Raw genomic sequence first — 12391 nt, forward strand, 5'->3', positions numbered from 1 at the left:
ATGGGAGTTGTAGTCCAGCACCGTCTTATGTCAATGGTGCTGGAGACTCCATCTCCAAACCCTTCTGCCAGCCATAATAAAAGATCTCTGTGGGTTGCAGGTGTGCCGAATCGCTACGCCTGACTTCGTAAAGCAACAACAAACTCCACCTGGGAGCACCTCCAGGAATATTCTTTCTGCGTAGCGAGTTTTTGGCACACACCATGGCTGGCTGGCGTACAATTCCGCGGCTTGCGCACACCCACCCGTGGGAACACCCCTGTCGGGAAGGGCTTCCCCCGCCCCACCGCGTGCAGCAGGCGAGGCAGTGTTTTCGCATCGCAAAATGGGATTCTGCCGCAGGAGCAAGCGCCGGCTGCTGGCCGCTGCTTCTCACGATGCGTGGGCAGAACCAAACAAAACCCAACCAAACAAGCGCGCACGGGCTCAATCGGGGGTGGGGTGGATGTGGGACTCTCTCCCCGACGGGTTGCATCCAGCAGCCGTTTCCCCGAGGTGGCGGAGCGGCAACAGGGCGCTTGATCACAGCCCAAGTTTGCGCGCCGCTCGCTCGCTCTTGCTGCAGGGATTTGGGAACGGGCTGGCTGCGTGCAAAGCAGCTCCGGGTGACGCGCGCAGGCCACGCTCAGGAGTCTTCCTCGCTGCCTTTGTTTCTCCCGCGCCGCCTGCCGCAGTCTCCCAAGTCCTGTTTTTGCACTTGGGCTTGTCCCGCCAAGGCGCCCCGCCCCCTGCCTCGGAGCGCCGCCCTCGCCTCGGGGGCCGGCGTCGCCTGGCCGCGCGACCCCCCGCCCCCTCCCGCTGGCTGCCCTCGCCACGCCCCCAGCCCTCGCGCTCTCCCCCCCCTCTCTCGGGCGCCGGGACTTCCCTTCCCCGCTCGCGCTCCATTCAGTGCCCCTGGCGCTGCGCTGCGCTTGTCGCCGCCGCTGCCGCTGTCTTCGGCATGTCCCTGAGCGGCGCTCCGGCTGCCAGTGGGAGCTCGTAGGCGGCGGGCTGGGGAAGCCCTCGCCTTGCCGTGCGTCTCGCGTGCCTCGGGGATGGAGGGCGCCGGAGGCGGGCGCCGAGCGTGAAGAGAGCGTGGTGCGCGGGGGAGCAGCAGCAGCAGCCGGCTCGGAAAGTCCGTCAAGTCAGTCGGCCAGGCAGGCAGGCAGGCGAGGAGGCAGCCACCCCGCCATGGAAGCGCAGCCGGCAGCGGCCCCCGCGGCAGCGGCCCCCCAGGTCGCGGCGGCCCCCGGCGCGGCGCCCTCGGAGCCTGCCAAGGATACGGACCGGCAGCTGCGCCTTCGGCTCTGCGTCCTCAACGAGATCCTGGGCACGGAGAGGGACTACGTGTGCACCCTGCGCTTCTTGCAGTCGGTGAGTGGCGCGGGCAAGGGCGGGAGGGGGGCATCGGGGGCAGAGGAAAGGTCGCGCCGAGGGGCGCGAGGACGAGGGTCAGCTGAGCGACTGCGGCGCGCCGTGGACGCGCTCGGGCCGAACCGGACGGTTAGGTCGTGGAAAGGGTCGTTTCCACCCTGCACGGCGCGGACACACTTGAGAAGAGTCTCCGTGAGGATTGGAACTTTGCAGGGTTGCGTTGCTGCCTCGCGAGTTGGAGGATCGACTCCCTCTGGGTGGGCAGAAGGGATCGGTGGCTCCCCAAGGAGTTGGGGGTGTTGAGAGTTGGCCCCATCCTGCACACCGGCGGCTTGGAGTTGGGGGTAGTGGGTTCAGGCGCGCGCGGAGGGGGGAACCCAGCTCAGGATTGGTGTTTTTTTTGGGGGGGGGGGAGGGTGCCGTGCCTTGGACAGTCACATTGCCCGAAGGCAGTACCGTATGCATGCCCCCACTGCTTTTGCGCACTGAGATGGGGTTGCATGTTCTGTTTTGAGAAGGAGCTGAGTGTTGGGAACTGTGGTGGATACCGGCATGCAACGAGAGGACGCAGCGGAGCCTTCCTGCGCTAGTGGAAAACGAGTGGATGTTTTTGCAAGCTGAGCTTGTCAAAGACAGGAGAGCGCTTCCGTCCCGCGGAACGGGAACTGAGGTGGTTGCTTGCTAGCCGTGGGGTTCCCGGTGGGTGGCTAGTGGCAACAGCCCATGCTGGGAAAACTGAGCCTTGTTGGCAGACGCTAGGTGTGGTTTTTAAATCCTCCCTTTCAATATCCAAAGGCTTTCAAGATGTTTACACAGATGATCGTTCCTGAGATAGTTCAGAAGGTGCCTGAGCTGGCAAAAGAGGGAGCCCTTTGCAAACAACAGTGACCTAGTACTAGTACGATTTTTTTTAAAAAGAACAAAGTGATAAAATTACTTCCTGTCTTAAGCTTAAGCCTAAGGGTGGCTGCTATTTTTTGAAGCTTCTATTGACATCATTCATTTGGAAGCTGTTGAATAGGATGTTGTGTGCGCTTTATACTTTGCATTTTCTGTATTCCCCCACCAAACAATAATTGGCTCTCTCAGAGACCCTTTTGCTTTTAATTTGAAAGTTATTTTTTCTTCTCACTCTTGCAACCTGGCTTCCAGCAGCCTTCCTTGCTTGAGTGTGGTTTCTCCCTGAGAACGTATATCTATTGCTTCAAAATAGTAAATATAGATATGTTATTGCCGTGGGAGGCTGTGGGGGTAATTTGTTTCCCCATGCAAATTGAAAAGTTTCAGGAAATGACTTTCCCATCTGGGTAGTTCTCATTTATTTTGCTGCCATGGCACTTGGAACTCATTAGCATTGCACCACACTTCTCCCTTTGCACAAAACACAACCCCTTTGTGGCTAACACTATCCTCCCACTGTTCCAAAGCTCTGAGAAAGAACAGTGGATTGTGAGCATTGCCTGCAAACATCCGCAGTTGTGCTAGCTTTCTAGCTTCTTTGTTAGTAGCACAGCAAGCATGCACTGGGATAGCTTTTCTGTGAGTGCATCGTGCCCATTCTGCACTGACATCATATGCTGTTCAGGCTTGAAGAGTCAGTACCCTGGTGTGTTTATGCACAATGGCTACATCTAGATAAGACAATTGTATTGTTTTCTACGTAGGGTTGCCTTCAAACACAGTTGGGAAACTTTAAAGCAGTGCAAAATTTGGCTGCCAGAATTCAACGTCAGCGAGGCTTGGCAGTTGCACTGATTTGGATCAGTTGCATTTGTTACCCGTTTGTTTCATTTTAAGTGTTAGTGCTAATTTTTGGTCTAGGGATGGAGACCCTGTGACCTTCCAGATATTGCTGGATTACAACTCCCATAATCCCTGATCTTTGTGCATCCTGGGTCTGATGGGAGTGGCACTTCAAGAACATCTGGATGCCCTGAGATTCCCCATCCTTGGGTGCCTTAGAACCCAGTGTATTTGAAGAACCACATATTGCCATATGAATTTGCCTGGGCTCTAAGTACTACTGGAGCTGATTGGTGCCAGGGAACAGGGCCTGTTCAGTAGTGGCACCACAATTCCCTCTGCTAGGAACTCTGGTTGGCACTGTTTCTTGCAACCAGATGGTAAAGATTTGTTTATTCTGCCAAGGCTTTTGTCACTTCTGTTGCTATATGTTTAATTTTTTAACTACTGTACGCGTTTTATATCCCATTGTTTTGTTTTGAATATTTTCACTGCAATTCTGTGGGATAGAAATAAAATATTCTGGGTTATATGCAACATACTCGAGGTACACCCACTGAAATCAATGGACTTAAGGAACATCAGGAAATGTGCATCTTTTAGAGGGTTATTGTTTATTGGAAGCATTTTTTACTCTGCTTTTCAGCAATAATAAAATAATAAAATTTACTAGAGGGGCATGCAAAGTCATAAGACAGTCCCTGCCCTCAGGCTGACAGTCTAAAAAGCATGACACGAAAGAAAAAGGGAGTAGGAAAGAGGAGAAAAGTAAATTCAGCCACTGGTACTTCTTTACAGAGTTCTTTAGTGATCTCTGCAGACTGTTCTTGCTTCAGGTAACACGTATAACCATTGTTCACAAGTTCTGCTTTTCACTCCTTAAAACAGAGATGGGGATCTGTGGCCGTTTAGCTGTTGTTGGACTCCAACTCCCATCAGTCCCAGCCAGCATAGCCAGTGGTCAGGGATGATGAGTGTTGTAGTCCAGCAACATCTGAAAGGCCATAGATCCCCTATCGGTGCCCTAAAATGTCACTACACACATTTACTAGCTGGTAGTCTGAAGACACCACTTCCTCACTTGTCTACCATGGATCCTGCCCTGTGACAAAACGTAGATACTACCACATCATGGTACACGTAGTGCCACCCTGCTACAGTCCATTTACTTTTCCAACATCTTTCATGTCTCTCAGTGAAACTGACATCCTGGTGGTAGGGAAAGGTATGCCAATTTTGTAAGTGCATCAGGGTGTTACTTTAAAAATTAATACAGGTACATATTAAACATAGTACCGTTCTTTCTGATACACATGCACTGCACATGCAATACACATGCAATACAGGGCCGGCCCTTTCATTTGTCAAAGTGAGGTAGCTGACTCAGGGTGGATAATAATAATACGGTAATAATAATAATAATAATAATAATAATAATAATAATAATTTATTTATACCCGCCCATCTGGCTGGGTTTCCCTAGCCACTCTGGGTGGCTTCCAGAAGAATATTTTGATTCATCAAAAATTAAAAGCTTCCCTAAACAGGGCTGCCTTCAGTTGTCTTCTAAAAGTCTGATAGTTGTTTATTTCTTTGGCATCTGGAAGACAGGACCACGTGTGTCAGCCACAGCCTGCTCTGCGCTCACTGAGCTAACCGTCACCCTTGGATGTAGCGGAGGATGCTAACCCATCCCCAACGTTCAGATAACATTCAACTGCCAGACCAGTCACCTTTTGTACAGGGAATGGTGGACATGATATCCCCTTTGCTTCAGGCTGCAAAATGTCTTGAGCTGGTCTTGGTAGGGTGGTGGAGAAAATAGCCTTGCTAGATGGCCGTGGTCATTGAAGAGAAATAAGGTCGTGACACACTGTGACGGAAATAGAAAACAAAATCGCAGGAAGGCTGAAAAGCAGTTGTAAGTCCACTTTCCTCCTTGGTAGGGGTGGGGTTGTTGGGATCCCAATTCCCATCACACCCAGCCAGCATGCAAAATGGTCAGGAATGTTGGGAGTTGTATTCCTACCAACATCTGGAGGGCCATAAGTTCCTCCTTCAGCTTTATGGCCTCAGTCAATTTAGAAATGGGGCCAGTAAATTTAAAACTGCATTAATGCCATTCACACATGCGCACTAACAGGCAAAGAGTAATACATCTGATGTTGGATGAAGTTGCCCCTTACAGTAGGTAGCCTCTTCTGTTTTCCTCAGATTGTTTGTAAGACCAGGTCTGCTACGGGTTGCTGTGCAGAAAAGGATTTTCTTCCTATCTGTCCCCACTGTCTACCACCATGAACTCACTGACATAACAGTTGATTGGAAAAGTTATAGTTGCTTTAAGGACTGACACCAACTTCAGTCCTGGTTTCTCTCTCTCTATCTATGGTTGAACACAAAGAGTATGTAATCTTCTAAACCTCCCAATTACAGAGGCTGCTGGCTTTGTGTTCTTGAAGTTCTGTTTTTGTGGAATGTGCTGCTATAAAAAGCGCATGTCGCTCAACCATCAAGACTGCTGTCCCGCCCCAGACAAACCAAACCCAAGTTTTTCTGTCCCAAGTATTGAGTGGTTTTTGTCATCCGCAGGCTAGGCTACTGGTTATTGGTTGTTTGCCAGGAATGAGCTGAGCACATTTAACTTTGACATGTCACAGTTTGATAGATACTTGTAGGATCATTCTTCTAACTGGGAGGATGCTTCTCGTGTTCATCTGTGTGTGTATGTGCATGCTAGGATGTCTCGGGAGAGAGTTGTTAAATAATCTGGATGTTTATTGGGTCAACAGTGCTGAACTAGATGGAGCAATGGTCTGATATGGTATAAAGAAAGTTCCTATGTACCTGTGTAGGTATTGTTATGGATATAGGATATATAAAAATGCCACACTTACTGCATGAGCCGGCTGATTAACATGTAGGACGACCGTGTCAGAAATCAGTGTCTTGGTTGTTGTACTGATGACTTGCTAACTCTACATGCAGAGGAACAGCTCCTGTGGCAAGTGGGGTTATGCATAATGATGTGCATGCAGAACAGTTTCACAGACAAGTACTGTTGTGCTGGTTTCTGCTCTGAACATCTCACCTTAGCTTTCATTCCTGTGAGGCTCCAACTGCAGCCCGAATGGTTCATCTTAAACCTAGGTGACGGTCATCACAATGGAATGTCTATTCACCGAAGGTTGGAGTAACTGACCTATGGGGATCCCCTTCAGGTGCTATGATTCTTTGATCTCAACTACATTGCTTGACTGTAGCTTGGTGGTGTTACAACGATTCACTTGTCCCAGTATGCAAGAAGGAGAAACACACACCGTGGAAATGGAATTAACTATGGACTAAGGCAGAGGTTTTTAAACTGTGGCTGCCAGCCTGGCACCCAGGAATTTCCATGTAGTCGCAATTGAACCCATACCAGTAGTAAACACGCCCTGCACCTGGGGGATTTCAAACTGCTCTTAGGCAGCTTGGCTTAGGAGGGATACTCTATTGCCTTAAGTGGGAAAAGTATGCTAGTTGTGAACAGCCCACAATCTCTTGTCAACTTTTGGGAATTGTAGAGTTGGAAGAGACCCTGAGGATCATCTAAGTCCAACTGCTTGCAATGCAGGAATATGCAGCTGGCCCATATGGGGATTGAACCTGCAAACTTGGCGTTATCAGCAACACGCTCTAACCAACTTGGCTAACTCCCTGGAGTGTACTAGTGCAGGAACAGGACTGGGGTGTGTGCCCCCCCCCACTACACTCTAGTCAACATCTCTGAGTGTTTTATTTACATAGGCCATGTCTTTTGGTAAGCATCTGATAGAAGAAATGTGGCGTAACACATAGAGTGGACCATTGGAAAAGGACCATTTGTAATTCAAAGCAGCTTCCGGATACCTGCATACAACTGTGCAAGAGCATCAATGAGGTCCAAATAGCTATATAGAGTGCCATACTTTGACTAGAGCTCTCTGGATTCAGACTCCACTGAGCCAGAAGTCTGTTGGGTGCCCTTAGGCCAGTTGCTGTCTCTCATTACAACCCCTACATTACAGAGTTGTTGTGTTGATAGAATGTGATAACCACACGTGTGACATTTTTGGAAGAAGGCTAGGAGACAAAGGTAATAAATAACTCTACTGAAGCCTTCACTAAGGTGGCCTTCAAATGCTGTTGGGCCACATCTCCCACCGTCCCACTGGCTGGAGCCGTGGTTTAGTGGCTTAGTGGTTTAGTGGCTGGAAGACAGCTGGTTGGGGAATGATGCTCCATCCTACATAACAACTCAGTCAGACATAAACCTTGTGAATGGCCGAATTCTTCTTTTCACTCCTATTGTACTCAGTTTAAATCTCTTAACGTCAGTGCTTTTTTCCTGGGGGGTACACAGGGGTACGCATACCCCTAAACATTTTGTGAATCTTTGTACTTTTGTCCATTTGCTGTGTTTATTTTTCCCAATTTGAACTATAAAATGGTGATTTTCTTGAGTCAACATGAGAGTACCTCTAAACATTGTTTTTAAAAAAGCACTGCTTAACTAACGTAAAGCTTATAGATGAACACAGTGCAAGGAAGCTTTTCTTTACTCGTGCAAGCCTGCCATCCTCGTGTGAACTGCAGGCTTTCCGTGTAAGTGCTGGTGATGTGTGTCTGGATTTTGTGGTTTGGGCTGGTGCCCCCTTGTTAAATATTTACCATTCAAGCTCCAGACTTCACTTAGTGCTCTCCATAAATAATGCTAAAAGGAGCAAACAGCCAAATTCAATGCGTAGTGAGGCAAGAGCTTTGCAGGGGCTTCCGGGCTTCCGTGGTAATGTAAAAGAATCCTCTTCTGTGTTTGATGCTGTAGGCTTGCTTATAAATCAGACTGTGTTACTGAGAGCATTTTTCTTTTCTTTCTTTTTTAAGGAGGGAACTTTCCTTGGAAGACTAGCATGTGGTTATGGAGCAGTTAAGGGAAAGGTTTTCTTTTGTGTGTGCCTACAGACCTTTCCCCTGTGCTTGGTGGGGGTTCTGCCCCTCACACACAGAGGCCCCGTTTTTTATTTGCTTTGTATAAAGGATTCCACAGCCTTTATTTTACTTCTGTGGGTCAAAAGGGGGGAGTGAGAGAGGAGGGGCTGGAGGAGAGAGAGCATCTTGGAAATTACAGAATAGGACATTTTTTTAACCCCCCCCCAAAGCCACAGTACTTGTCACAATGCTTTCCTGAACAGTGCAGTGAAATGCTATTAAAGCCTCTTTTGTTTTATTTACAATAAAATATTTGATAGGCTTATTTGCAGAGCGATCAACAGTTTACAGTGCTGAGAAGCAGGTCCGTGCTAGATTGTTTTGGACTGTAAAATTTTGAGTTTTGAAAGGCTGTATCGTGGTTTTAATCCTTGATGTGCTTCACTGAATGCCTGTTGCTGAATTCTCAGCAGCTGGATGGATGGCATCCAAACAGAAGGATGCATGAGTGAGAAGCAGTTCTGGGTGCTCTTGGGAAGGCAGGGGGTTACTGCTGTTCCCCACCCCAAACCCTCTCCAGTCTTCTCAGGCTGCACTGTCTGTTGCTTCAGAGGGGTCTCCTGACTCTTGGGAGTTTTTCAGCAGGTGCAAGGCTGCAGTGGAAGGAAGGGTGAGGAAAGCTCTCCATAGGGATGTAAGGACTCTGTGAATCCTAACCTGTATGTTAGAAAGGGAAATTTTGTTCTAACAAAAATATTGCCTGTTACTCAGTGCAAGCAGAACCTGCAATAAAAATGCTGCAGTGTGGAGGTGCTCCTGTTCTTGACGCCAGCCAGTCATGCTCTCTTCCTGGATACTCCATTTCTCTCTGTCTCTCTCGCTCAATGTTTTTCAATTCCATATGCCTTGAGCATGCTCAGTCCTCATCGATCTATTTTTTTGTACCCCCTTGCCCTCTTTTATTATTATTTTTAAATCTGCTAATATTGGGGTTTCCCAGCCCTTCTGTTAACCTCTCTCTTGTCCATGGATGGTTCAGTTTAGGCTATGTAAGGATATATAGTGCATAAAAATAAGTGCACAATTAGTATATAGGACTTGATAGAAATTATACTTTAAAGTTTATTTTACTGAATAGATTTTTTTTAAAAAGCACACCATTTTTTAACCCCACCCCCCACATTGTTAAAATGCTGTGCATGGCTAGGACTGCAGATTAACAGCCCCATTTTAGCCCTGTATACTTGAGAGGGGGTCTTTTTATTACAGTGGGATCTCCTTCCCAGTAGGCATGTTTAGGATCGTGACCCAAGTGTGTTTTGTGTATCCCGGGGCTCAGCATGTCAGATAGAAAGTACAGTGGGCTAGAAAGACAAGTTTTATTGTAGTAGCACATTTGGAAAAACAGAAGAGGATTTTTCTGCCACCAGTCAAGCTGGCTAAGCATTTTTGCCCTGAATGGTATATGCAGACCTCTTTGTCAGCCCCATTCCTACAAGAAGAGAGGAGATATTACATTCATGAGGATTTCAGCTAAGGCCCCTTTCCTCTATAATACAAAACATGTGTGGGAAGAACTTTATTATTAAGCCTGAGCATAGCCCTATAGGTGATGCTTCTGGTTGAAAACGTTCCATTAACACACCAAAATCTTTTATATAGTCGGTTTAAAATACTGAAGGAGAAGCAGCAGCCCCAGATGCTGACGCAGATAAAGAAATCTGTGAAACAAGGAAGAGATAAAAAAGAAAACAAGGCAAACGTCTTAATGTCAACATTAGCGGGGAAATAAGATGCTTTTCAGTTAGATGTGGGATAGTAATTATTGCAATGGAAACATCTGGTGACATCCTAAATCACAAAGCCTAGAGAATGTTACGAACCTCTTACCTTTTTTTTTTTGGTTTTCTTTGGACAATCAACCAGGATTGAGTTTTACCGCATTGTTTAAGATTAAGGTTTCTGGACGTCTCTTACATTTTACTGTGATCTTTGCAACCCTGACTTAGGATGTGCTTACCTAGGAGGGAGTCCCATTGAACTACCTTTGAGTTAGACATGTATAGGATTGTGTTGTCAGGGGCCTTGTTTTCACGTAATGCTGCCAAACTGTGACTTGCCATGAAGGAGCAAGTGTGCTGGTGCACAGGGAGAAAACTGCAGTTGGTTTGCTGACTCCCTCACCTGTTGTACCACTGGGAGCTAAGCTATGGTTTGGCTTAGCATAATGTCCAAACTCAGGCTTGTCGCTTGTTCCTCACCTCCCTGGCGACTTGCTGTATGTTGACTAGAGAATCTATATTGTGAGGCGACTAATACATATAAACAACAACAACAAATAAATAAATAAATAAATAAATAAATAATAGTATTGTTTTCTTAAAAGCTGAGTCGAACAACACAGGAAGAGAGTTTTAGTTGTAGGTGCATCCTTGTCTAATTATTATGGTGGGGCGTCTTTTTGTGGTAGAATCTGCTGTTCTTTCACTACCTATTGTGTAGCACACATGCTGCCATCAGATAAAATATACCCACATCCTTTTGGCATATATCTATCTTTCTATCTATCTATCTCCAGGCACTCTGCTAAATATTTAGCTTCTTGGTATCTGTGACAACATCTGCATGTTTGAATCTCTTTTCAGAAACTTCACCCGGGTCTGTGATTGGTTCCTGTGGCTGCTAAAAGAAATCTTTGGCCCGGCTGCTTTTGGGCGATGGTTTCCTGGGCCTTGCTCTGCCCTGTGTCTCTTTTTAGGTTCCGGAGGTGCTGATAATAAAGCTTCAGCTTGCCGGGGAAGGTTGAACCATCTGTTTTGTGTAAAAACAAGTTGTTTCTTTTCCTGCAAGGCGGAGGAAGGGAGGGAGGTGGTGAAAGAAAGAGAAGGGCAGACCTAAACGAGCCTTCCTGTTTTCGTCGCTGTTGTCGGTCAGATGCATTTGCTTGGCAATTGCCACAAGGTGTCTGTCTGAAAGGCAGCTGGGCTGGTGTATTCTCATTCTGAAAGCCGGTGCTTGTTATCTTAGTTCAAGATGTTTCCTTCTGCAACAGCATCCTCCTCCCTTCCAGCGCTCCCTTGTGTCTAGCGGCACGGGGAAAGAGACACAGCCAAAGGGAGGGAATGTCTCTAGGAAGCAGTTTAGCCATGGGAGGCCAGTCATACATTTCCCCTGCGGAAAGCAACCTGGATGTAGGAAATGAAGGGAAAAGGCAGGCAATTTACTCCTTTGAAACATCTGATTGCTATTCTTCAATCAGCCCCAAAGCTAATTCATTCCTGCACATGCAGATGATGGCCATGGCTGCATAACTCTGTGCTTGCTGAGCATTTGGATCCTATTTGGTTTTTTGAGCAGAAATCCACAAAAGACTAGGGGTGCCACACACTTATTGGGAAGCGGGTCCCCGTGAACATGATGGGGTTAACGCCCAAGTCAACGTGAATTCCAAGTAAGTGCTCATAATTAAACAATGGAATTCGATTCCACCAGAAACAGTGATGTGATGTGTAAAGCCAGCTTGGGTGGCTTTAAAAGAGGTTTAGAGAAATTCCTGGAGGATAAGGCTACTAGCTACAATTGCTGCTAGCCACAATGGCTATACCTCCACTGTCAGAGGCAGCGTGACTCTGAATACCAGTTGCTGTCAAATCATAGCTTGGGAAGGTATTGTTGTGCCCGGGTCCTATGGCCACAGTACGAACAGGATGCTGGACTAAATGGGCTCCAGCTGGACTCTTATGCTGTTTGGATTGAGCTACAGGCGAAGGTTAGGGAATCGTGCAAAAACAACCAGATGCACAGATATTTTATTTTTAAAGGAGGGTGTGAATGAGGAAGTCAAAGACAAAGCAAGTGTGAGAACTTTATAAAATCTAGCATTTCCCCCTACCCAAGGCCTACCAGCTGCAGACCACCTCTAGTTCCCAGATTGGAAATGGTTCCTTCCCCTTGATATTTTTATTCCTTTTATTTTTTGGATTCTCCCTGCTAGGGAAATCATCTTTTGCAGTTCCGAGCATGATGGCTTTAATTTTCCTTTATGCAGCAAATAGTGTCTGTGGATGTTAATAGCCCTGACCTCTCAAGCCCCACAGAGCTTGCAGAGCTCTGTGTTTTGGGGACTGATAAGGCCTCCTTAGCTTTATAGTAACCACCACAGGCCTAGTTTATGATGCTTTCCATGCTCTTCCATTCACCACATTGGCCCAAATGGGCACAGGAGTGCTTTGATCATGGAAGGATGTACAGCTTCGGACTCCTGGGTGGTGTTGCCAAGGGCCTAGGCTAGATTTCCCCCTCCCCACCTGCCAAATGGGGCAGATAATAATCCCTACCTCATGCCGTG

At 47.3% G+C, this 12391-nt stretch overlaps 1 protein-coding gene across 1 annotated transcript in view; it reads left to right on the plus strand.

The window, feature by feature from the left end:
• Nucleotides 1-861: 861 nt before the first annotated feature.
• Nucleotides 862-12391, plus strand: part of PREX1 (phosphatidylinositol-3,4,5-trisphosphate dependent Rac exchange factor 1) — a 220618-nt gene continuing 209088 nt past the window's right edge. The window contains exon 1 of the mRNA XM_083507877.1: nucleotides 862-1353. Within this exon, the coding sequence (XP_083364003.1) occupies nucleotides 1171-1353 (183 nt within the window). The 5' untranslated portion in view covers nucleotides 862-1170. The remainder of the gene's footprint in view (nucleotides 1354-12391) is intronic.

This window comes from Podarcis liolepis, assembly GCF_965112155.1.
Source record: "Podarcis liolepis genome assembly, chromosome: 6".
NCBI classification, from domain to species: Eukaryota; Metazoa; Chordata; class Lepidosauria; order Squamata; family Lacertidae; genus Podarcis; species Podarcis liolepis.